The sequence below is a fragment of the Lolium rigidum genome, chromosome 6 (assembly GCF_022539505.1).
Source record: "Lolium rigidum isolate FL_2022 chromosome 6, APGP_CSIRO_Lrig_0.1, whole genome shotgun sequence".
Lineage (NCBI taxonomy): Eukaryota > Viridiplantae > Streptophyta > Magnoliopsida > Poales > Poaceae > Lolium > Lolium rigidum.
In genome coordinates this window covers 173,498,016-173,525,075 of record NC_061513.1, presented here as the reverse complement: position 1 = coordinate 173,525,075, position 27,060 = coordinate 173,498,016, and the positions used below count along the sequence as shown (strand labels likewise).

General features: G+C 44.4%; 1 protein-coding gene across 1 annotated transcript; it reads right to left on the bottom strand.

The window, feature by feature from the left end:
• Nucleotides 1-10,659: 10,659 nt before the first annotated feature.
• LOC124663568 (ankyrin repeat-containing protein At5g02620-like) lies at nucleotides 10,660-16,608 on the bottom strand. The gene is made up of 4 exons (XM_047201257.1): nucleotides 16,446-16,608; nucleotides 14,071-14,559; nucleotides 13,439-13,983; nucleotides 10,660-11,442 (listed from the first exon to the last, which is right to left on the bottom strand). The coding sequence occupies exons 1-4, from the start codon at nucleotides 16,606-16,608 to the stop codon at nucleotides 10,660-10,662; spliced, it is 1,980 nt and encodes a 659-aa protein (XP_047057213.1).
• Between the last annotated feature and the right edge of the window lie 10,452 nt (nucleotides 16,609-27,060).

Sequence of the window (27,060 nt, the reverse complement as noted above, 5' to 3'; positions counted from 1 at the left end):
TGTATTGAAGTACATAGGAGAGAGATTAACCACATAGCTACCGGTACAGCCCCGAGCCTCGATGGAGAACTACTCCCTCCTCATGGGAGGCAGCAGCGGTGATGAAGATGGCGGTGGTGTCGATGGAGAAGCCTTCCGGGGCACTTCCCCGTCCCGGCGGCGTGCCGGAACGAGACTCCTGTCCCCCGGATCTTGGCTTCGCGATGGCGGCGGCTCCGGGAAGGTTTCTCGTACCGTGGCTTTTTTCTCTCGAGGTTTTAGGTCCGGGACCTTTATATAGGCGAAGAGGCGGCGTCGAAGGTCGAAGGGGCGACGACACCATAGGGCCGCGCGGCCGGGGGTGGGCCGCGCCACCCTATCATCCGGGGCCCGTGTGGCCCCCTCCGGCGACTCTCGGGTGTTCCGGATGCTTCCGGGCAAAATAGGAATCCGGGCGTTGATTTCGTCCAATTCCGAGAATATTTCCTTACTAGGATTTCGGAACCAAAAACAGAGTAAAACAGAACCGGCCCTTCAGCATCTCGTCAATAGGTTAGTTCCGGAAAACGCATAATAATGACATATAATGTGCATAAAACATGTAGATATCATCAATAATGTGGCATGGAACATAAGAAATTATCGATACGTCTGAGACGTATCAGCATCCCCAAAGCTTAGTTCTGCTCGTCCCGAGCAGGTAAACAATAACAAAGATAATTTCTGGAGTGACATGCCATCATAACCTTGATCATACTATTGTAAGCATATGTAATGAATGCAGCGATCAAAACAATGTAAATGACATGAGTAAACAACTGAATCATAAAGCAAAGACTTTTCATGAATAGTACTTTTAAGACAAGCATCAATAAGTCTTGCATAAGAGTTAACTCATGAAGCAATAAATTCATAGTAAAAGCATTGAAGCAACACAATGGAAGATTAAGTTTCAGCGGTTGCTTTCAACTTGTAACATGTATATCTCAATGATAGTTTGTCAATGCAAAGCAATATAACAAGTGCAATATGCAAGTATGTAGGAATCAATGCACAGTTCACACAAGTGTTTGCTTCTTGAGGTGGAGAGAGATAGGTGAACTGACTCAACATAAAAGTAAAAGAAAGGTCCTTCAAAGAGGAAAGCATCGATTGCTATATTTGTGCTAGAGCTTTGGTTTTGAAAACATAAAGAGAGCATAAAAGTAAAATTTTGAGAGGTGTTTGTTGTTGTCAACGAATGGTAGTGGGCACTCTAACTACCTCATCAACCAGACTTTCAAGAGCGGCTCCCATGAAGGACGTTATCTCTACCAAGCAAGGTAGATCATCCCTCTTCTCTTTTGTTTACACATGTACTTTAGTTTAGTTTTTCTTTATTTATGGATGACACTCCTCCCAACCTTTTGCTTACACAAGCCATGGATAACCGAATCCTCGGGTGCCTTCCAACAATCACATACCATGAAGGAGTGTCTATTTGCAAAATTAAGTTGCTTACTGATGAATCAGAGCAAAACATGTGAAGAGAATTATTAATGCAAGTTAATTAATCGGGCTGGGAACCCCATTGCCAGCTCTTTTTGCAAAATTATTGGATAAGCGGATGTGCCACTAGTCCATTGTGAAAGTCTCGTCAAAAGTAAATGACAAGATCGAAAGATAAAACACCACATACTTCCTCATGAGCTATAAAACATTGACACAAATAAGAGGTGATAAATTTTGAATTATTTAAAGGTAGCACTCAAGCAATTTACTTTGGAATGGCGGAGAAATACCATGTAGTAGGTAGGTATGGTGGACACAAATGGCATAGTGGTTGGCTCAAGGATTTTGGATGCATGAGAAGTATTCCCTCTCGATACAAGGCTTAGGCTAGCAAGGTTATTTGAAACAAACAAAAGGATGAACCGGTGCAGCAAAACTCACATAAAAGACATATTGAAAACATTATAAGACTCTACACCGTCTTCCTTGTTGTTCAAACTCTTTACTAGAAATTATCTAGACCTTAGAGAGACCAATTATGCAAACCAAATTTTAGCAAGCTCTATGTATTTCTTCATTAATGGGTGCAAAGTATATGATGCAAGAGCTTAAACATGAGCACAACAATTGCCAAGTATCAAATTATCCAAGACATTTTATCAATTACCACATGTAGCATTTCCCGTTTCCAACCATATAACAATTAACGAAGCAGTTTCAACCTTCGCCATGAACATTAAAAGCTAAGAACACATGTGTTCATATAAACCAGCGGAGCGTGTCTCTCTCCCACACAAGAATTTATTCAAACAAAAACAAAAACAAAAGCACACAGACGCTCCAAGTAAAGTACATAAGATGTGACCGAATAAAAATATAGTTTCAAGAGAAGGAACCTGATAATTTGTCGATGAAGAAGGGGATGCCTTGGGCATCCCCAAGCTTAGACGCTTGAGTCTTCTTGATATATGCAGGAGTGAACCACCGGGGCATCCCCAAGCTTAGAGCTTTCACTCTCCTTGATCATATTGTATCATACTCCTCTCTTGATCCTTGAAAACTTCCTCCACACCAAACTCGAAACAACTCATTAGAGGGTTAGTGCACAATAAAAATTAACATGTTCAGAGGTGACACAATCATTCTTAACACTTCTGGACATTGCATAAAGCTACTGGACATTAATGGATCAAAGAAATTCATCCAACATAGCAAAAGAGGCAATGCGAAATAAAAGGCAGAATCTGTCAAAACAGAACAGTCCGTAAAGATGGATTTTATTGAGGCACCAGACTTGCTCAAATGAAAATTCCCAAATTGAATGAAACTTGCGTACATATCTGAGGATCACGCACGTAAATTGGCTTAATTTTCTGAGCTACCTACAGGGAGGCAGGTCGAAATTCGTGACAAGCAAAGAAATCTGAAACTGCGCAAGTAATCCAAATCTAGTATTCACTTTACTATCAAAGACTTTACTTGGCACAACAAAGCACAAAACTAAGATAAGGAGAGGTTGCTACAGTAGTAAACAACTTCCAAGACACAAATATAAAACAAATTACTGTAGCAAAATAACACATGGGTTATCTCCCAAGAAGTTCTTTCTTTATAGCCATTAAGATGGGCTCAGCAGCTTTAATGATGCACTCGCAAGAAATAGTATTTGAAGCAAAAGAGAGCATCAAGAGGCAAATTCAAAACACATTTAAGTCTAACATGCTTCCTATGCATAGGAATCTTGTAAATAAACAAGTTCATGAAGAGCAAAGTAACAAGCATAGGAAGATAGAGCAAGTGTAGCTTCAAAAATTTCAGCACATAGAGAGGCATTTTAGTAACATGAAAATTTCTACAACCATATTTTCCTCTCTAATAATAACTTTCAGTAGCAACATGAGCAAACTCAACAATATAACTATCACATAAAGCATTCTTATCATGAGTCTCATGCATAAAATTAGTACTACTCCCAACATAAGCATAGTTATTCTTATTAATTGTAGTAGGAGCAAATTCAACAAAGTAGCTATCATTATTATTCTCATCATCAAATATAGGAGGCATAGTATAATCACAACAAAATTTACTCTCCATAGTCGGTGGCACCAAAAGACCACTATCATTATAATCATCATAAATAGGAGGCAAAGTATCATCAAAGAAAATTTTCTCCTCAATGCTTGGGGGACTAAAAATATCATGCTCATCAAAACCAGCTTCCCCAAGCTTAGAATTTTCCATATCATTAGCAACAATGGTATTCAAAGTATTCATGCTAATATGTTCCATGGGTTTTTTAATTTTCGCATCAAACCATCCATGTCTTAAATCAGGAAATAGAATAAGAAGCTCATTGTCGTCCATTATGCCAAACTAGTGTAAACAAGAAACAAAAAAATGCAATTGCAGGATCTAAAGGAAATAGCTTCGAGTACTTACAACGGCGAAAATAGCTCAGTAGCCGAGATCCGGAGTGTGAGTACCTTTTACCTTTCCTCCCGACAACGGCGCCGTAAAATAGCTTGATGTCTACGGGTGCTTCTATTCTTGTAGACAAGTGTTGGGCCTCCAAGAGCAGAGGTTTGTAGAACAGCAGCAAGTTTCCCTTAAGTGGATCACCCAAGGTTTATCGAACTCGGGGAGGAAGAGGTCAAAGATATCCCTCTCAAGCAACCCCGCAATCACGATACAAGGAGTCTCTTGTGTCCCCAACACACCTAATACACTTGTCAGATGTATAGGTGCACTAGTTCGGCGAAGAGATAGTGAAATACAAGTAGTATGGATGTATATGAGTTGTAATAGCAATCTGAATAAAATATGGCAGCGAGTAAACATGCAACAGAACAGTAAATAAACGGAGATTCGATGTTTGGAAACAAGGCCTAGGGATCATACTTTCACTAGTGGACACTCTCAACATTGATCGCATAATAAATAACTCTTTCTCTTATGTGCTACATACACTCTTTTGTTGGATGATGAACACATTGCGTAGGATTACACGAACCCTCAATGCCGGAGTTAACAAGCTCCACAATTCAATGTTCATATTTAAATAACCTTAGAGCATAATAGATCATTGCAAAATAAACCAAGAACTAACATAGTGCACACACTGTCCACATTACGCTATGAAGGAGGAATAGATCACATCAATACTATCATAATGATAATTAACTCCACAATCTACAAGAGATCATGATCATAGCCTACGACAAGAACCACACGGTGCACACACTACTCACCTTTACACCATGCAGGAGGAATAGACTACTTTAATAACATCACATGAGTAGCACACAACTAGTAGCGATCTAAAGCTCATCATATGGATCTCAATCATGTAAAGCAGCTCATGAGATCATTGTATTGAAGTACATAGGAGAGAGATTAACCACATAGCTACCGGTACAGCCCCGAGCCTCGATGGAGAACTACTCCCTCCTCATGGGAGGCAGCAGCGGTGATGAAGATGGCGGTGGTGTCGATGGAGAAGCCTTCCGGGGGCACTTCCCCGTCCCGGCGGCGTGCCGGAACAGAGACTCCTGTCCCCCAGATCTTGGCTTCGCGATGGCGGCGGCTCTGGAAGGTTTCTCGTACCGTGGCTTTTTTCTCTCGAGGTTTTAGGTCTGGGACCTTTATATAGGCGAAGAGGCGGCGTCAGAAGGTCGAAGGGGCGACGACACCATAGGGCCGCGCGGCCAGGGGGTGGGCCGCGCCACCCTATCATCTGGGGCCTGTGTGGCCCCCTCCGGCGACTCTCGAGTGTTCCGGATGCTTCCGGGCAAAATAGGAACCCGGGCGTTGATTTCGTCCAATTCCGAGAATATTTCCTTACTAGGATTTCCGGAACCAAAAACAGCAGAAAACAGGAACTGGCCCTTCGGCATCTCGTCAATAGGTTAGTTCCGGAAAACGCATAATAATGACATATAATGTGCATAAAACATGTAGATATCATCAATAATGTGGCATGGAACATAAGAAATTATCGATACGTCGGAGACGTATCAACAACCTCACTGTTTTGTTGGGGCAAAGTACTTTGGTTGTGTTGTGCAGGTTCCACGTTGGCGCCGGAATCTCTGGTGTTGCGCCGCACTACATCCCGCCGCCATCAACCTTCAACGTGCTTCTTGACTCCTACTGGTTCGATAAAACCTTGGTTTCTTACTGAGGGAAACTTGCCGCTGTGCGCATCACACCTTCCTCTTGGGGTTCCCAACGGACGTGTCAGCTACACGCATCAAGGGGCTCTTGGCCTGCCGTCTCCCAAACGTTCATGCCAGCCGTTGAAATCTCGGCTGAGTCATCTGCGTGGACGACCTCTACTTCATCTCCATCCCACTGTATTAAACATTGGTGCATCGTGGATGGAATGCAACAGCTTGGCGTGGATCCAATCTCTCCCTAGTAGGACAGCATAGGTGCTCTTGCTATCGACAATAAAGAACGTCGTAGGGATGGTTTTTCTTCCTATGGTCGGATCCACGTTCGTAACACCTTGTGCTTCGGATGCTTGGCCGTTGAAATCGCTCGGTGTAACGTTGGTCTTGATCAGATCCGAGCTAGAGCGTCCCAACCGACGTAGCATGGAGTATGGCATAATGTTGATCGCCGCTCCGGTGTCCACCAAGCATCTTGTTGACAGGCTGCCCATTGATATAACCTCGTAAGTACAGGGCCTTCGGTGTCCGTAGCTCCTTTCTCGTGGCTTCTCAAAGATAACCGGCCGTGGGCCGCAGTCAAGTTGTGCCACGGTGCTTCGTCTAATCTCGGAGCACAAAACTCCACCGGAAGGATGAACACCATGTTTGTGCCAGCCGATGTCTCATCATCGGCTTTCCTTTGTTTGGGGCGCCACTCTTTCTTTTGTGGCCGACCCTCTTCGTCCAGAGTTCGCTGAATTTTCGCGGCCAGATCAGGCCGCGCTTTCCTCAACGTGTGCAGGTATAGCCTTTCGGCTTCCTCCAAGTCACGTAGTCGCTGAACCCTACGCTTTTGGGAACGGCTGAGTCCATCAGGGCACCACCTTGGCCGGTGGTACTTATCTTCTTCTTCATCGTCGTCTTCTAACTCCTCGAGATCTTCCACCCGAGAGGACTCAGCTTGCTTGTTCCGAGATGGGAGAGGCCCTAGACGTTTGAACACTGACACGTCTCCTGCACCCTTCTTCTTCTGTCTACATTCTGGGCAGTTGCCGATTGTAGGCAATCGGCTCATTCCTGAATCCTAGCAGTGTCTGAAGAAGGGACAGTCCCAGTGCCTATCCACGTTGTCTTGCTCTCTTGACTTTTCCTTGGCATGGCGCTCATATCTCTCCTCGTCACGATCATGTCGACGATGTCTCCTGGCGTCCCTGCTAGCCAGACGATCTCTTCCGTCATCGTCGTCGTATCGTCGGCGTTGGTCGTATTGACTCACGTATTTGTTGAGGAGGTGATCAGAGAGAGGTCGCTGATATCGCACATTCTTCACTTCTCCCTCCGTGATGTAGCGCTTGCCATCGTGCCGGAGCCGATCGCGTGGAACGGCTTCCTCTTTGTCCTTGTTATGAGAGCGGCTGCCCTCGTCTCCGTCCTTACCGAGTGGTGCCCGGGTCCTACCATGTTGATGCTGAACGAGAAACCTGGCTGGCACCTCCCAGGGTAAGTGCACTCCACCATGTTAACGGCGGGGAAAGGGTGTGTGTCGACTTTCATGGCGTACTGGCTGAAGATTAGGCGCCCTTGTTCTATCGGCGCCATTTGGATCTGCTGACGCCACACCCTGCAGTCGTTGGTGGTATGGGTGAACGTGTTATGCCACTTGCAGTATGGCTTTCCGTTCAGCTCCTGTGCCGTGGGGATTTTGTGGCCTTCGGGTACCTTTAGCTGCTTCTCCTTAAGTAAGAGGTCGAAAATTTGCTCAGCTTTGGTCACGTCGAAGTCAAACCCTCTTGGAGGACCTTGTGGCTTAACCCATTTGCAGGACACGGGGCTTGCCCCCGAGTCCATTCAGCCACCGCTACCTCTTGATCTCCCGCGAGCCTTCATCTTCGTCTCGCCTCAACCAGGACTACCGCACGCTTGAATTTATCCCGGTACAACTCCGGGTGGCGCCGTTCATATAATGACAGCTTCTGAACCATATGCGCCAGTGAAGGGTAGTCTGCTTGGGAAGCCATGTCCTTGATCGGTGATGCGAGACCCACCACCGCCAACTCGATCGCTTCTTTTTCAGTCAAACGAGCCGAATAGCATCGGTTCCTAACGGTCCCGAAGCGCTGGATGTATTCTGACACTATTTCTCCGCGCTTCGGTCGTACTTGTGCTAGATCGGCAATGCCAGCCTCGGAAGCCTCTGAGTGATACTGCGTGTGGAACTGCTCTTCCAACTGCTTCCAAGTCCGGATTGAGTCTGGTGGCAGCGATGTGTACCACCCGAAAGCCGATCCTGTGAGAGACTGTTCATCTGATGCTGATATCGTGCCCAGCTGCGCCAAATATCGGCTCACATGCTCGATTGAACTGGAGCCATCTGACCCACTAAACTTGGAGAATTCAGGGAGCCGATATTTGGGTGGTAGTGGGATCAAATCGTACTCGTTGGGGTACGGCTTGGAATAGCCGATTGCCCTCCTTTTCGGCACCATGCCGAACTGGTCTCTCAAGATTGTACTGATCTGATCCGCGGTGCTGGCTGCAGGAGTCGAGCTCTGAAGATTCGCTGGAGTGGCGTACTTAGCCAGCCACGCTTGTTTCTCACGATCTGAGCCAGCTGCAGGAGTTGAGCTCTGGAGGTTCGTCGGAGTGGCATACTTAGCTAGCCACGTCTGCTTCTCAAGATCTGATCCAGAAGCTCCTCCTGCTGTTCCAGAAGTCCCTGCTGTTGCAGTCTGGTTCGTGAGTGCCCAATTACTGCAGTCTGGCACGTATGTGCACGTATGTACCCGTGGGGGATCTCCTTAGGCGCCTCATACAAGGGTTGCATGGACAAAAGCATGTGTCACGATGAAACAATGCTAACCCTAACACGTCTATGATAACTACGTTGCTCGCCATCAACAAGGCTTCAGCACGAGCAACGCATGAACAGCGAATAAACGTATACTGCCTAGATCGCAAGATGCGATCTAGGCAGCATGATGCTTACCCGGAAGAAACCCTCGAAACAAGGGGTTGGTGATGCGCCTAGATTGGTTTGTGATGAACGTGATTGTTGTTTTTCTCAATAACCCTAGATACATATTTATAGTCCGTAGACTTTCTAACGTGGGAATAATCCCAACCGTACACGAGCCAAATTCTATCTAACCGACACGTATCCTACTATATTTACAGATACACGGGCAAGCTAGCCCAAACTTTGTATACAAGGCCGATTCATGTATATCTTCCATGTATATTCTTCAAGCCCATCTCAATCGCGGCCCACCTCTGATCCGGTCAAATTCTGGTGATAACAGTGTGGCAATCTTTGGATTACTTCAAAACGGTGAATGAAGGCATGACCTTTGCCTTCCCTCATTTTTGGAAGGATCTCCGGGGCACCCCAAGTTCGACGAGGGGTACGAGGTGTACATGGCGAGCTTGATTGGGAGCAAGACTGCCAAAGATGCCACCGTCATTGACGTCATTGATGGTGGCCAGTCTTGCGCAAGCTCCACTTCTCGTGCGAGCTGTCCAAGAGGCCACAAGGCAACCAAGGCCAACATGAAACTCGCGATGCTTCGGCCATGCATTTGGTCGGAACTTTGAAGGACTTGTATGCTAAAAAAGAGGTGTCCACGGACAAGAGGAAAGAGAAGAAGCGTTGGGAGAAGGAAGAGGCCATGAAGAACTACTATGTTGTTCAAAAGAGGAAGCTTGACATTGATGATGCCAATGCCAAGACGAGGGCTAGGGATGTGGAGATCAGAGAGAAAGAATTACAGCTCATTACATCGTCAAGAGCGAAAGAGATGGAGCAGAAGGAGAAAAAAGTTGACCTGAAACGCCAAGTCGAGGACCAGATGATCATGACCGCCGACTTGACCGTCATGAACGTGGTGAGGAGGGATTTGTTCGAGAAGAGGCAGAAGGAGATCCTAGACCACACAAATTAAGTTGACAATCTCAATTTGTAATTTTTTGTTTGTTTCCTTCTTCAAACTATGTTGCATTTCGGTTTTTGCCCATGCTACACATTTTATTTGATATTATCCTATATTTTTTTAGATGTTATTTATAATTTTTTGTGGCCAAATGGCCTATTTCTCAATGAAATAGACCATATCCGAGCCACATTAGCAAAATGGGTGATAGCGTTGGACGCAGCGTTCGACCCAAACGGCCGAACGAATGCCGGCCTCTGTCCGCGCGTCCATGCACCCACCTAAACGGACGCAAACGAATGGCCTAGCGTGCCGATATAGGTAAACGCTGGACTCATACCTTTCCCTCGATGCCAAAGAAACGACTAGGAACTTCACAAAAACGGTCAGGATTGTATTCCTAGCCCTCCTTTAAGCGGCTGCATTGTACATGCCCTAAAGATATTATTTACAGATGCATAAAGTGAAATGGCCCTAAATATATCTATTTTTAGAGACACTTTCACTAAATGCCCTTAAATATGATATGTTTTGAGCCACTTTACTTAAAATGCCCGTAAAGATAACATTATTAGCGGTATATTTATCTAAATGCTTCTAAAGATTATCTTCAGAGGCAGTTCCAGAATGTGCCTCAACGTGAAATGTCCCTGAAATTATACTTCGCATAGTGTTTGTTCGCTCTGTAATGAAATCCAACTGGGCAAGAGCCTTTTTTTTTAATCTAAAAACAACTTACTCAAGCAAAAACATACGGTTTAAACGGAAAGTGTGTTAGAATACGTATAGGACATAGAGATAGATTAGGACTCTAGAGATATCATCTTGTACTCCAAGTCTGCTCCCTCCTGTACTTCTATATATACTCCATGAGGGTCACCGAAATAAACAACGAAACAGAAACAAAATATTAGGATTCTACAACTTTCTACAAAGTGCACACTCCCGAAGCTAAATAGTGTAGTTACTGCGCTTGTGATCAACTGATCATCTAGAAATTGAAATAGATACAATTCCAGTTTATTGTTTATACACGGTGCCTACGTAATAGTAAAACCAGCTGCCGATGGCACCAATTTGTGGGCTAAGAGACGGTGATGCTCTTAGTCTTAGGTGAGAAGAGAGGAGGGTGCAGGTGCTCCAGAATGCCTCGCCTGGGTCTTGGCATATTCGCTTAAGAAAGAGATTGCGATAGCACCGATGAACCCGAGGTTAGCTATCGTCTTGAAAACAAGCAGGTTGAAGGCGTAGGCGCTGGCGATAGGATACTGCTGCTGCCTGATACGTCCCGTGAAGATACTGTTCCTCCCTTTGCGCCATATAACCTTCCAAACTGTCCACACGGACACAGGAGGCGCGATGAGACTGTATACGGTGTAGTAGAGCACCGCGAAGCCATAGATGATGATGGCGTAGGCGATGATGCTGACTGCCCGCGTGGTCGTCACGGCCGACAGAGCCGCGTAGAAGGCGACGATGATGCTGATGAGCGAAGCCCATAGGCAGTGCAACGCCGCCGCGAAGGTCTTCCACGACCCGGCGGAGCGCGACGCCTTCCCAAAGACGAGCAGGACCACGGCGATCACGGAGGTGACCAGGGCAAAGCTGTCGAGGACCAGGAAGCATTTGAAGAGGTCCTTGCGCTGTAGGACGGCCATGCCTTTGAAGAACATTTTGCCGTGGGTGTCGTCGTCGGCTTGCTCGTACGCCCCGGGCACGTTGTTGGTGGCGGTGAAGGCCACGGTGGCGATGAGTACGGCGACCACCGCGAGGTTGTCCGACGTCTTCTCCATCCCTTTTGTAATGCCGTAGCCGTTCCATTTCTCTGCGTGGTCCTGCCTCTGAGGACGAGTCTGTCCCTTGAACGCAGCCAGTGTCACCATCAGGCCCAACTGCAACACACGGTAGACATAAAAACTTTAGTCCAATGTTTGGTGCACTCAGGGCCGGTCCTGAGATTTCGGGGGCCCGGGGCAAAATCACAATTTAGGGCCCCTAATACTACTATTAAAATAGTAATTAATATTTGTAGCATAAACAAATGTTATTCCAAACACATTTATAACCTATAAATTATAGCTATTAGTTTAAATAATCAATATATATTATTGTGACTTGATAAACTTATATTTCTTTTAACTGTTGACGATATGGATGTTTGAAACCACCATGAGAGAACTTGTCACCCAATGACGACGAAATATGTGATGACGCATGTGAAATGACCAAGTAGCCTTTTTTCCTTATTCTGAAAAGTGGGAAAACAAAATTATCAATCCTATCGTTCTTCAATCCGGGCCTTATAAAATGAAAAATATTTATATATGTATATAAGGAATTTTATACAAAAATGCATATAAAAGCAACATCTATATCACATAATTTATGCATAGTGTATTAAAATTTTCTCCAATATCATGTCGACTTCGTCTAAAACCATAGTGGTCATGGCGGAGTGTTGGTGATTGGTAGTCTCCAGTTCTTGTCAAATAAACAGATGAACCGTGTCATGCACTACCTCGTAGACTGAGAATTAAATCCGTACATAGCCATATGGCCTTTTGCATTCCTTTCTTTGTCGATGAAAAAAGAAAATTCATACGACGGTTTTTAGTAGGAAAATTTGCATTTCCATTTTTCTTCTGAGCTGATCGTCATTGCATTTCTTGGATTCGATTTTTTCTGTTGAGATAAACATTTCTGGGATTGATATCTTGCAACCACGGTCCAGCACGTGGGGCCCAATTGCACCTGAAGTCTTGGTAGCAAATTAAGGGGAAAAAAGGGCCAACCAACGGAAGAAGGCCCAAACAAAGAAAAGCATAAATGAAAAAGGCCCAAGCTCAGCATAACGCTTCGTACCGAACCCTTCTCGTCTTCGTCGTCCTCCCAACTGTAGGAGAAAAGATCCACTCAAAAAGAAACTGTACGAGAAAAGAAAGTAACGATCTGCTCTAATGGCGCACGCTTGACTTCCTCCAACGTCGCCGCTAGTTGGAACTTGGGGGCCCCTTGGTCCCAGGGGCCCGGGGCGGCCGCCCCGCCTGCCCCCCCTCAGGGCCGGGCCTGGGTGCACTTGTTGCATACAACACAGAATCAAAACACTAGTTGCAGCCTACCCCATGTTTTGGTTTAACATGTTTCACCTAGCCCAAACAGAGCTTTTAGGCCATTAACACATATAGACATGTAGGCATGATGTATTTATATACGTATACCATATTATATGATAATTTTAAAAATATTAGGCAGCATAACGGTGTAAAATGTAAAATATGTACATACAGTCTTCTGGAGGTGCTCATAGGGGTAGGGTGTGCGTGTGTGCGTTCATAGGGGTGAGTGTATGCGCGTGTATGTGAGCGTCTGCGTTTGTACTGTGTTTCTCAAAAAAAAAAATATTTGAACAATATGTATATCATAATTCATAAATTAAATAACTCATAACAGGTAATCAACTCCAAAATTATAGTTAGTCCCATGGTAATGTACCAGTATCAAATTAAGCAAGCCATACCATGTACTCTACAGGTTGGATAGGGTATAGAGAAATTGGCCACATGTAAGGATACGGTATAGAGGAATTGACCCACGTGTAATTAAGGTCTAAAACACTTTGTTTGGACTAGGTGCAACATATTAGACCAAAACCTAGGGTAAGCTGCAACTAGCGTTTGATTTTTGTGTTCTTTTTTTTTGAATGGTCACCGGGGGGGGTGGGGGGGGGGGGGAGGTTCCCCACCTGAATATATTGAAAAAAAAGGGGCAGACCCCAGATAGTTACAGCATAGAGATTTTTGTATTCTGTACGTGCAAATGCACCAAATATTGTTGTGTGCAATTTTCTCTCTATATATAGACGGCCGAATTAATTAACACGCTGCTTACCATGGAGAAGAAACTGGTGGATCTTGCGGAGAGATCCAACGGCGTGTCACCGTCGTTGTTCATAACGTCTGCTCGCACTTTACCAGTACACAGCAGTTTCTCTGCCACCCTGGGCGCGCGTGCGGCCACCGCAAGGTGGAGCGGCGTATTGCCGTCCCTGTCCTGCGAGTTCAGGAGGCCGCGGGAAAGATGTGAATGACCCAGCATCGATTTCTTGGTGGCAAGCGAGACGACCTCCAGATGGCCTCCCCTCGCCGCGGCGTGCAGAAAGGTTCCGCCGCGGTCATCCCGGAGCTCGGCGGCGTCCGGGCACCATTTCATCAGTGCCTTGGCTACCCCGTCGTGGCCCATCCCCGCCGCGATGTGCAGAGCAGAGAGGCCGCCGCTATCCCGTATGCGGACCGTACATGGCGGCACCGCGCGCAGGATGGCACCTACGATGGAGCTATCGCCGTCGGACGAAGCAAAGTGGAGCGGAGTGCTGCCACTGTCGTCTGCTTCACTGGCCAGGGATGGATTCCAATTCAGTAGCAGCCCGATCATTTCTGCCAATGTTTAGATTGTAGTATCAGACTACGACTACGAGACAGAGATCAACAAAATTGCATGCAAATTCAAGATAAAGGACTGACCTTTGCCCTGGAAGACAGCGGCGTGGAGAGCATTCTGCGAGCTCGGCCCGGCAGCCGACGCGTCGCTGCAACTGGTGGTTATCGCTCTCACAGCGGGTACCGACTTGCTCATCACCGCCAGGTAGAGCGGCGACACGCCGGCGTAGTTAACCTCGGAGGCAAGATTCGGCGCCTTGGAGACCATGGCCTCAACCGCTGCGGCATGGCCGAGCTTCGCCGCGAGATGCAGGGCTGTTTCTCCGGCCTCGTTCTTGCATCCCAGGACACTATCATCTCCGCTATCCCGCGCCAGCTCGACGAGGACAGTTACGGCATTGCCATGCCCCGCCCTCACCGCGCAGTGCAGCGGCGTATCCAGAGCCGAGTTCTGGGAAGAGAGCAAGCTGCTGTGACCGAACCTGGTGTAGAGCTCTCGGATCAGCTTGGCGTGCCCTCGCTCCGCCGCCAAATGAAGAAAGTTGTTTCTCTCCGCGCTCACCTTGTATTTGCCTGAAACAAATCAAACATATACGACAGACTCAGATACACTAGTGGTAGTAACTCAGATCCTTATCAACCTGTTTTTCATTCCAAAATCTAAGTAATTCAGTAGGCACACAAATATTTGAACAGTACAGCGTCACACAATTACCAGATATCTCAGTAAATGACTCAGTGTCAACAAAAAAAAAAGGACAAATCCGTTAAACAGATGAGAGCCAACTACTCTGTTTCAAATTCAGAATCAGGCAAAAAAAAAGATCCACAAAAATCTTCGAGATTTCACATTTTTTGAATTTTCCTGCAATTATATATTACTTAATCATTATTCTAATTTCATCAAATTTAGAGAACAAATTCCGTTTAAATTTGCTCCGAATCTAGTCCAAAGATTTCAGAAACTACATATCTTGGAAACCCAACAGAATTACTGAAACTTTGGAAATTTTATTGAAATTCTAATCCTTTTCGACAACACAACAACCCTGACAGCTCAAAGTTGTGATGTCGTGTTTATATATACATCAATGATAACTAATCTAATAATTCAATAGATATATACACTCGATAAATATTTGAACAGTACAACGTCACACAATTATCAGAAATCTCAGTAAATGACTCAGTGTCGTCAACAAAAATAAAGAACGGGCATATCGGTAAAAAAAATACGGGATCCAACTACGGTTTCAAATTCTACATCTAGCAAAAATATTAGATCCACAAAAATCTTTGAGATTTCACAATTTTATGAATTTTCCCGCTTTAAAAAAACAAGGCAAAAGATTTGCCATTTTCATTAATTAAGGAGAAGGTTTCTGCAATTATTACATATTATTTTTCTAATTTCGTCAAACTTAGAGAACCAACTCCGTTTGAATTTGTTCTGAATCTAGTCCAAAGATTTTAGAAAATATATATCTTGAAAACTAACGATGATTTTTTTCATCCAAACATATTATGATGGGATCTTTTTTAAAGTCCTTGTCGAGATAAACCTAATGATAAAGACGAATTATCAATTGCATTAAGAGTTTAAGAAAAAGAAATTAGATTATGGAAATATTTGTTACATGCATACAAACGTTGGTCCCTTATAGGGTTGAATGCTAACACCATCCACACTAGAATATTTTGTGGACACATGTTAATAGAATATGGTCTAAAGTTACAACATGTACGATATGACGTATCTATTATTGGGCCCAACAAAATTACATACGAGCTATGGCTATGTAGAAATAACAAGATTTTCCATGATATTAACTCTTCATGTTTGCAGGCTATCTACCTATCCACCGCTTTGCTCCGTTAGCGGTCTTTGCTTCAACGCATAGAGAATCGTGATCTCTTTATGGAGGTATCAACACGATTGGAGGATGTGGCGAAGGATATTTTTTCTCAATATGGATGGCGGCGTAATCTACGGATAGAGTCTTCTGCGTTATAGACGCGCCCCTTGTTTTTGGTGTATTCAGTTTTTCGGGTAACAAACTGATTCTATGTGTGTGCGCGACTGTGTGCATCATGTTATGCAGAGGTCGGGTGTAATACTTTTTCTAAAGTAATGAAAGCGCCCTTATAAAAAAAAAATGCGCTCACGCTGAGGTGCACGTTTCTATATTATTATATAATATTGTGCATGATGTTTTGTAACTCTCTCAGTTTCACGTCGTTCAACTTGATCGAGTTGGATTATATATTTTTAATGAAATCGACTTGGAAGTAAAAAAATCCAGTTGCATCAAAAACACTAAGAGAAACATTACCAGCTACTAAATCCGTCCCATAATACATATGTTATTACCCCCAGCAAATTATATTATTGGTTGTAATAACATCTTGTATTACTGGAGGGAGGGACTACAATACATTTTTCTGTACGATAACATTACCAGCGACATGATCAGCATCGAGCAGCGCCATGGCTTCTTCATTAAGTCTTCCCCCACAGATGGCAAGGTAGAGCTTGGAGCTCATCATGCCATCATCTCTCGGTTGTGCCGCGGCAGCCGAGCCATTACCCGTACAGAGCTGGATGCAGTGATGAAGGCCCATGGATCAATCGGATCAGATCAGGCTGTGTGTCAGTGTAGTTGAGAGAAGTTACAACTTGCACGGGGGTGTATATATATACTGCTGCGGCAGATTAACCCCAAGCTACGACCTAGCTAATGAGGAGCGCCGTGCAAACAAAAATGGGTGTAGGAATCTAGCACCGGGTTTCGTGGTTCAGAGAGCGCCTTGCATGGTAGCCGTGGGCAAGCAAGTCGTCGCCAAGACAGCTGGGGTTCGATAAATTTCCACACCATTTCGACTCTTTCGTGGTACGTATGTGTTGCTGTGTGTTCCAGGAAGCCCGCGGCCGGCAAAACGACGGCAGCTGTGATGTGCGCCTGATGCTACGCAACCCCTGTCAGCTACTGCATCAGCGGACATCAGGACACGGATACAACCTGGAGTCTCTCGGGGACGGAAATTACGTGTAGACGCCACACGCTACGTACAATTTATTTGCACCACACGTAGAAATGTGAATAGTAAAACGACTCCTATAACGACTGGAATATTGGGGTCGTCACGACGAACTGTCAAGCATAGACTAAGAGTCTACGATAGAGGTAGAAACCTTAGAGAGAGAGAGAGACAGCTCGAGGTAGATGCCAGAACGGGCACGAGTTGAACCAAATTTGTATCTGAGGCACACGTGCATGGGGAGGGCTAGAAGAAAGAAATTTGCTAGTTCCTAGGTAGTTGAGAACTAAGTCATGCTCAGTTAAGTTCTACACTATTTGATTGTATAATGATTTGTATGTATGAGTTGCAAGTTGAGTTGTAATTGAGGTTTTTTTCAGTTACAAGTAAAGTTGCAACTGATATTTATTTAGTTGCAAGTGGGAATGCAACTAAGAAAAAATATCTAAACCCTTAGATTTGCTTCATGATAACAACAAGTATATAGGGCAGGAGGGAGTACTACTTTCATATACAAATAATTAGTTTCAGTGGCTCCAGAATTCAAGAACTTACAACATCTCCTTTGACGTCTCTTAAGTAGCGCCCAGGGAAACACACCGGACAGACTAAATGGGGGCGCCGATGCGGGTTCCCGTTTTTTTGGGGGAGGAGGGGGGGGGGGGTGCCGAGCCACATCACCGAAACAACGTTACATGAAACCCCAAATTCAACTGAAGTTTAAAATTTCAATCAAATTTTTTTATATAATACAAAGTTGAATGAAATTTGACTTAAACTATATTTAAAATAAAACCTAGACTAGACTACTCGTCGTTAGTCGGGGCGCAAGATGGGCCAGCCTCGTCGTTGTTTTTCGACTTTTTGCCCTATGCCCTCCTGTGGGCCTTGGTTTTACGTAGCTGCCGGTCCAATATTGTTGCAGGTAAGGGCGGCGCTTCCCTACGGCGTTGAGCTCGCCTAGGCATCTGTCGTGTGTTCTACCGTGTGTGCTCTTTAGCACACCATCCCTCTCCAAATCCTTCGGTGTCTATCGGCCCCAACATAAACCTATCTAGGCATCTTCCATGTTCACCACCACGACAATCTTGTAGCATTAATATAGCCCACCGACCATACTTATAGTCCATAAATCCTTTTATAGCTAACAAAAAGAGAAAGGGCCTAGCTAAACTTTTTTTAAAGCACAAGAACTAGCCCACTCTAAACCAACACGCACGATTATCACTTTGCCTCTAATGGCACTGCCCTGACAGCATCTCCACTCGTCCTCCCAAAGGCCCACAATAGCCGATTGGGGGCGCCGGCGCGAAAATGGACGCTCAGCCACGACCTCCAAATTTTCTTTCCGTCGGCGTAGCCCAATTCTCCGTCCGGCGCCCCCAGGCCGAACCCAATCTACAGGGGGCTAGCGGGCCAGCCCTGTCGGCGACCAGCGCCAAAAAGCACAAATACTTTCCTCCTTTTCGCCTCACGAACACTGTCGCCGCCGCAACCACCCCTCGCCGCGACAATCCATTCCCGCCGATAGGAACCCACTCCACTGCCGCAACCCTCGCCACCTCGCCGGCCCTTCCGACCATCGTCGTTCACCCGCTCCCGCCACCACTGCTACCTCCATCCTCACCACGCTCCCACCTTGCACGCGAGATGTTCGTCTATTTGCCAAGGCGATGGACTCAGACGATGATGACCTCATGGTCGTGCTCATGGACGAGGAGCTCGTTGTCGCGGCTGCTACCAGGGATGCCGCTGCAGACGACGAACATCTGGCGATCCTCATCTCCCTCTTGGCCATGATTGTCGAGGAGGACAAGCCGACCATTAGTGGCTCCATGCCAGGGCGCCGGAAGAGCAATTCAAGGCAGAGGATGGAAGGCTACTGCATGCTCTACGCCGACGATCCATTGCACGGCGATATCGTATTCCGCCATCATTTTCGGATGAGTAGGAAGCTCTTCATGAAGATAGTCGAGAATTTGAGGAAGATCGACTACTTCAAACTGAAGAGAGACGCCGTCGGCGAGCTTGGTTTCTCAACAATTCAGAAATGCATGGTGGCTCTTCGAATGCTTGCCTATGAAATTGCAGGTGATATACAAGAAGACTATCTACGCATGGCAGAGTCCACGACCATTGATTGCATGTATAGATTCTACAGGGCAATTGTGACGGTGTTTGGAAAGACCTATGTGTTGATACATGCAAAATGCATACATGAAGTTTATCCTTTACCATATCGAATTCCCACATATTTGCAACATATATGATGATAATACCATATTTTACATTGATTTATGGGGATTTACCAATGAGATGGGCCCGAGGCCCAAAAGAGACCAGGTGGCGCGCCCAAACATCTAGGGCGCGCCACCTGCACTTTTTCAGCCATCGATCGTCCAAATCGTGTGATCTTTTCGCCTACCGACGTATTTTGACGTAAAAATAACTATATATATGGCCCCGAATAGTTCTCGGGGTGAGAGCGCTGCAGAAAGACAGAAACACGAAAACAGATGCTGCAACAGAGAAGATTGGAGGGGGAAACTCCGTCGTGATCACCGCCGGAGTGATCTCCACCTTCTCCAACGTCCTCATCATCATCACCATGCTCAAGGGAGAGTACTCCACCTCTGACTACGGGTTTGTGGCAGTATGTTGATCTATTTCTCCCATGTTCTTCATAGTTCTTAGTGCCATATGAGCTATCTCACATGATTATGGCCCTATTTTTAATACTTATGTGGTGGATCCTTATTCTATGATATTGTACTATGAGATTTGATCGTATTATGTGTAAGATGTATTGATAGATGCATATTATGTACCCCGTTCTTAAGTATGTGTTCTGATCCAATGCAAGAGCGTGTGTGGGGTGGTGTGTGTATTAGATGGAGTACCATGGTTTTAGTGATTGAATAATGACAAAAAATTCATGATCTATTATGGCTTTTCCTTTTCTTTTGCTACCTCACTAGGGATAAAGTGAATGCATGTGCTAGATTCGTCACGTGACAAAACCGATGATTTTGTTTGGTCAAGGTAGCATATTTGATATTCAAACATCATGTCAAAGTACTTATGGCTATACTCTATTAATTCTTAATACAAGATTGCATGGAGTTTTCCCTTTCTTGTGAAGTATAAAAGAGATGTGTTGCATCATCTCTATGTTAGGACGTGATGTCCATATGAATGCTAATCTTACTCATGTTATTGTTTTGTATCCTCATATCTCATTGGTGAATTACTATTTGTCCACTACAACTTAAAAGAGATAATAGTCAAGTGAACCCATGAACCCCGGTCCACTTTTTATCATAAGAAACATCTTTATATTACTTTTATCTTGTTTTATATTTGATGCACTATTTTAATCCGAAAATACAAAAATATTTACTTTTCTTATTTCCATCCAAAACACCAAAAACAATCAACCCATTTGCAATTTTTACTTAGTTACTTTATTTTATCTAGTTTTACTCGCTTTATTGTTACTTGTGTTTTATTTACTTACGCAAAACCTTGTGCTTGACAACCACACGGTGGAGTTGGGGACACACGGCTTTTATTTTACTTGCAGGATTGGTAGAAGAAGGGATAAGAGAACCCTTTTTGCCCAGTTCCCCGAGATTTCGATATAAACCCTCGAGTCACCCTTGTGGGGAAAATACTTGACTCACACAACACTCCGCACTTGGAGTCCCAACGCATCAAGATCTTTTTGGCGGTGTTGTTAATCGTCATCATCTGCGCACACCCAATGCGACAGACATAGCTCAGATCTTGGCACAAAATGCAAAGAGAGGTTTTCCTGGATGCTTGGCAACCTCGACTGTATGCACTAGGCATGAAAGAACTATCCATTTGCACACCATGGCGGTATAAGGGACACAAGGGTGCATTCAGTGTGGTGCTTGAGGCAGTGGCTGACTAGGACTGTGGATTTGCATGTGTTCTTCGACATGGCAGGATCACACAATGATATTGTAAGGGTATATTGTCCCTATGTGTGGTTTTGGTAATTAGTGACAACTCCTATGGACTAATGTTTTCATTGAGTTTATATGAAGGGATATTCCATAGGTACTACTTGTAGTCCATGTGTTGGATTCAAGTATGGATGCCATGAAGATAAATATATACCTTGTGTATTGGCATCAAGATCATCGATTTGAAGATACATATGTGATATGATCAAGAAGAAGAAATGAAGATGGAGTTCTTATGTGGAACTCAATACTAGCCATGCTATAGCTTATGTGATAAGCAGTGAATGATCAAGATCTTGAGTGCTTGATTCCAAGTGAAGAATTCAAGTTATGGCTCCAAGACGGTGTCATGATAGTCTCATAAGTTGAGCTATGATTGACTAAGATTTAGAGCATGCAAACAAATGAAGAATTCTTTATGCACCTCAAGATAGTATGATAGAGCGTGAGAAGATACAAGGTTGACCAATACACAGAGTGAAGAATAGATTCAAGTTTGGTCAACACATGAAGCATGAAGAATGTGCCACGAGAAGTCATGTGTTATGGTAAACCATGTCAATCATGCTTTATGAACTAACCCATCATATATGTTCCCTTGTGTTGTCTATGTGGGTTAGGTATATTTCCATGGGCATGCATCAAATGTGAGATTTCATATAGCCCATGAGAGGATGACATCAAGTGGTGATCGTCATCAAGGTTGAGTTGGGCAAGTTCAAGTTGAGCATCTCAAGAGGATCATATGCTTGAAGCTTGCAGTCCATTTGGTGATAATGGACATGTGAAGATGTGCATCAAATGAGCTTTCCCATCATGGTGTATGGGGGAGCATTTGTGAGTCTTCACGAAGCAACAATGATCAAGTAAGGCATTCCGGCTTGAGTGGAGCTTGAAGAGTTATCATCAAGATCAAGCGGGATGCGCAATGCAAAGGTATGGCCTTGCTAGGTTTTCCTTTTACCGGTCTCAAGGTGGTTGTTGGGAGACCGGATTATAGGATAGATAGCCGCACTATCAAGAGGGGCTTTTGGTTGGGTAACTTGATCACATCGTCTTAGGGAGCTCAATCCTTTGCATACTTTGCATATCCCTATTGCTTCTTAGTGTTTCTGTGTGAGAGGTTCTTGAGCTTGTTGCTAGCTTTACAACAAGCCTAAGTTCATCGAAAACGGAATCCACATTCATCTTCTATTGCGTTTTCGAGTTTGGACGTCTTCACCGGTTTTGACGATGGGAGACTCCCTCTCTAAAAACATCTAAAAATATCCTGTGAGGAGTCTCCATATTTCCAACAAAATTGGTTTCATGCCAATTGGGGTCCGGACACAAAAGTTATCATAGTTTTTGTATAACATGTTTTTCATGCTGGCCCAGTTTCTCGCCCGGCGTGACCGGCCGTCCCACCGGATGGCCCGGTTCAAACCGGCCCCTGGACTGGTGCCAACCGGGCACTATCCAGTAAGTCTTCCAGCTTCGCCCGGTGCTGGTCCGGCCTGTGGTCTGGTTTGGACCGGCCGGTGGCCCGGTCTGACCGGCCCCTAGACCGGACGGCCCGGCCCCTAGACCGGTTGACCGGCCTCCTCGACTGTGCTGAGCTGAAACTCACCCAACGGTTATATTTCTCCCTATACTATAAATAGGCCTTCTTCCACCTTGGGCTGGATAAGTTCTTCCACTCTCTCTCCTCCATTGTTGACTTTGGAGAACTTACCCTATCTCTTGATTCCCCCATGATTCTTGCTCATTCTTGAGGGATCGAAGAGAGGAGATCTGGATCTACAATCCCCACCAATCCATCTCTCCTCTAAGTGAGGGGAACTCTTTAGATCTAGATCTTGGAGTCATTTGTTGATTTCCTCTTTGTTCTTCCTCTCTAATCTCATCCTAGCATTTGTTGCTTTGGTGGGATTTGAGTGTGAAGAATTTGAACACCTTTAGTGTTCTTGCTTTGCATCATTGCATAGTGTTGAGCTCTCCACCACGATTAGTTCGAGTGAGAGACCGTGAGCTTGTTACTCTTGGAGGGAGACCTCCTAGCTGGCTTGGCGGTTGGTGCTCCGGTGATCTCTTCAAGGAAGATTGTGAAGAGGCCCGGGCTTCTCCTTCGTGGAGCTTGTGAAGTGGTTGTGGAGCTTGCCATCTCGGAGTGGAGGAAAAGCTAACCATAAGGAAAGGGTCATTATCCTTCGTGGGTTTGGCTCGGAGAATAGGGTGAGCCTTCGTGGCGTTGGGGAATCCTTCGTGGGACCTCCACTCCTCCAAACGTGACGTATCTTCTTGCAAAGGAAGGGAACACGGGAATACATCCTCGTCTCCGCATGCCTCGGTTATTTCTATACCCGAGCTTTCTTTCCTTGTGAAGCCATCGTGCTTGAAGTACATATATCTTGCTATCACTTGTGCTACATATATCTTGTGCCTATCTTGCTTAGCTCTAGTTGTTGTTGTTGCACTTAGGTGAGCCTAGCATATTTAGGGTTTGTGCTTGTAGAATAAACATAGTTTAGTTCCGCATTCTTACAAGCCAAATCCGTAAGAGTTTTTTTTAAAATTCCTATTCACCCCCTCTAGGCGACATCTCATCCTTTGAGATATCAATGTGCTGCAGTGCTCTGATATGTTCCAGAAGCTTGTGGAAGGCAATGCCCCTCCGGTGCAGTTTGAGATCAATGGCCACCAGTATGACAAGGGCTACTATCTTGCAGATGGCATCTATTCAAGATGGTAAACATTTGTGAAGACAATCTCAAACCCTGTACCTGGAGGGGAAAATATTGGTTTGCTCAAATGCAAGAGGCTGTCAGAAAGGATGCAGAGAGGGCATTTGGTGTGCTGGAAGCTCGCTTTGCCATTGTCCGATACCCTGCTCTTACATGGTCCAGAGAGCAGATGTGGGAGGTCATGATATATGTTTTATCATACCGCTCAACATGACCATCGAGAGCGAGCAGGAATTTCCAGTGTTTGCTACTGAACCATATGAACGGATGGGTCTTCTTGCAAATGTTTATAACAATGTGCCTCCCACATTTGTTGCTTTTTCTCGCTAGGCATCAAGAAGTCCGAGACTCCAACACTCATCACAAATGCAAGATGATCTGGTGGAGCATTTGTGGATTGTCAAAGGTGGCGTCTAGTTTGTTTATTTCCTTGCCATTGTGATTTAAACTTTAAATTTGTGTGGTTTGATGAACCTAAATTATTTGTGTGCTACGTTAAACTTATTTATTATGTCCAGCAGTTGTTTAAGTAGTAATAAATTATCATAATTTATTTGTTGTTTAAATTTTAATTATATATGAAATTGTATTGGGGGCACCGTATGGGGTACACGGCTGGGCGCCGACATGTCCCCATTTTTCATTTTGCGCCGGTGCCCGCATACGGTCCCTAAAACGGTTGCACCGACGTCATATGGGGAGGGCGAGTGCCGAGTGGAGATGCTCGAACGAGCTCCTCTTCACTAAATATGTCACTCCTATCCCATCCCCTTGGGCTGGCAACAACTAGGATAACGCAACTATTTTTTCTTGGGTAACTAGGATAGCCCAACTAGACATATTGTTTAGAGTACCCAGCTTGTCAAGAGATACTACGTTATGAAATGGAGGATGTAGTTTGGAAAATAAAAAATGCCGATCTTAGTAGTGGCGTAGTGCAGGCGTATGGTCACACGCCACCGCGTCGTCCATCCTGTGGGCCCCTAGACACCACTCATTAGGGTGAGGATACCGCCAAACATACCCATTCAATAGCTTTTGGGCCAGACCCATATGCTCAGGATAATTTTCTACCTATTTATTTCAGTTTGTCTACCATTTTTTTTGTTCATGTTCGATTTTTCGGGTTTTTTTCTGGTCTTGGTTTCCTGAAAATATGTCTAAACTTTTCCAAGATTTCTAAATTTTTAAGAATCTGAACATTTTGCAAATCTTATTATTTTAAAATTGAGAGTGGACGGTGATGGAAACGCTGATGCGTTGCAAACGTATCTATAATTTTGATGCTCTATGTTTGTTTTACACCAATTTTTATGTGTTTTGTTTACACTTTGTGGCATTTTTATGCATTTTTCGGAACTAAGTTATTGGCAAGATGTCAAAGTGTCAGTTCCTGTTTTCTGCTGTTTTATATTTCGGAAAAGTGTACAGGAAATATTCTCGAAATTGGACGAAACAAAAGCCAAAGTTCATATTTTTTCCGGAGCGAAGACGGAGTCCAGAGGAGATACGAAGGGGGGCCACAGGGTGGCCAGACCAGGCCTAGGCGCTGCCCAAGCCCTTGTCGCGCCTAGGGGTGGTCTAGGGCTACCTGGCCTCCACCGACCTCGCCCTTCCTCCTATAAGAAGCCTCCCGATGCGTGAAACCTAAATCAATCAGCCTCCGTCCACGAAAAGTTCTGTAGCTCCGCCGCCATTGCAGACAAGTTTCGGGGGACGGAAGTCTCTGTTTCGGCACCCTGTCAGGACGGAGAATTGCCCCCGGAGCCATCTCCATCGACTCCACCGCCATCTCCATCGTCGTTGCTGACTCCCACGATGAGGAGTGAGTAGTTATCCCCCCGTGGCTGAGGGCTTTACCAGTAGCTATGTGGTCTATCTATCTCTCCATGTATGATCTTTATGTGGTCACGAGCTTTGTAATCTAGTTGAATAAGTAGATGTTATTATTCAACTATTGTGCTACTCAAGTGGTTTTATTATGTGATCTTCGGGGACACCTTGTCCAATGGTGTGAAGGTGACAGTGTGCACATCGTGTTTGTTTCTTAAGCTTATTTTACAGAAATACTTATGAATTATGGTATCTAGTTAGTACCATCTTTGTATGCTCAAGGTGATAGTGTGGAGCGTCCATAGATTGGGAATGCGAACTTTAAGGAATGCTTATGCAACCCTACATAGTGAATTTGTGTTTGTTATCAAACCGGAGTGTGGTTCAGAGTTGCGTAGTGAAGAGATAATATCTATGTATTCAATTATGGTATTATTGTTGAGAGTGTCCACTAGTGAAAGTATGATCTCTAGACCTTGTTTCCAAGCATTGAAACACCATTTACAACTAGTTCTGCTACATGTTTGCTTGCTGCTTTTTTTTATTTCAGATTGTAATTATCACTTATAATCATCCATATTACTTGTATTTCACTATCTCTTCGCCGAACTGGTGCACCTATACACCTGACAAGTGTATTGAGTGTGTTGAATACACAATAGACTTCTTATATCTTAATTGCAGGGTTGCTTGAGAGGGATATCTTTGATCTCTACCTCCCTGAGTTCGATAAACCTTGGGTGATTCACTTAAGGGAAACTTGCTGCTGTTCTACAAGAATAGAAGCGTGCGTAGATATCAAGCATCCACGCTCATGCGTGGGTGCATAAAAGTATTTTCGGATCTAGATTTTTTTCAAGATCCAAGTATTTTTAAATCTAAACATTTTTAAAATATGAAAATTTATCAAATGTAAATATTTTTAAAATCTAAACATTTACGGAAAATGAACAATTTTTCAAATCTAAATAATTTCCAAAAGTATTTTTTTAGAAAATAAGTAAAACAAGAAAAAAGAAAAAAAAGAAAATAAGGATAAGACGTTTTTGCACTAGAAGTAGATGCTCCTATTTTTTTAATGAGTTTTAAACGCATTTCAAAATGTCAATAATTCTGATATAAAGGCGCACGACATCTCGACGTTCTATGTGCTCGCAAAATCGTTTCACAAAAAATCAATACTATTTGTGTCATGTGTAAAAAAGACAAAATTTGGTGCGAAATAGCTCTTATTGAGATATTTCTTTATGTTTTTTACACAAGACGCAAAAATGTTGGTTGTCCACGAAAATTGACGTGTGTAAGGGTACTTTGCCTCCATGTTTGTTTTTGGTATTGATGACAATTTCTATGAACTAATGCTTCCATTGAATTTTTGTTTGAAGAAATACTACATAGGTTTTGCTTGAAGACCATATGTTGGATTCAAGATAGTTGATGTCAAGAGAGAAGTTTTGGCTTGAAGTCGGTGTCACAATCCTCCAACC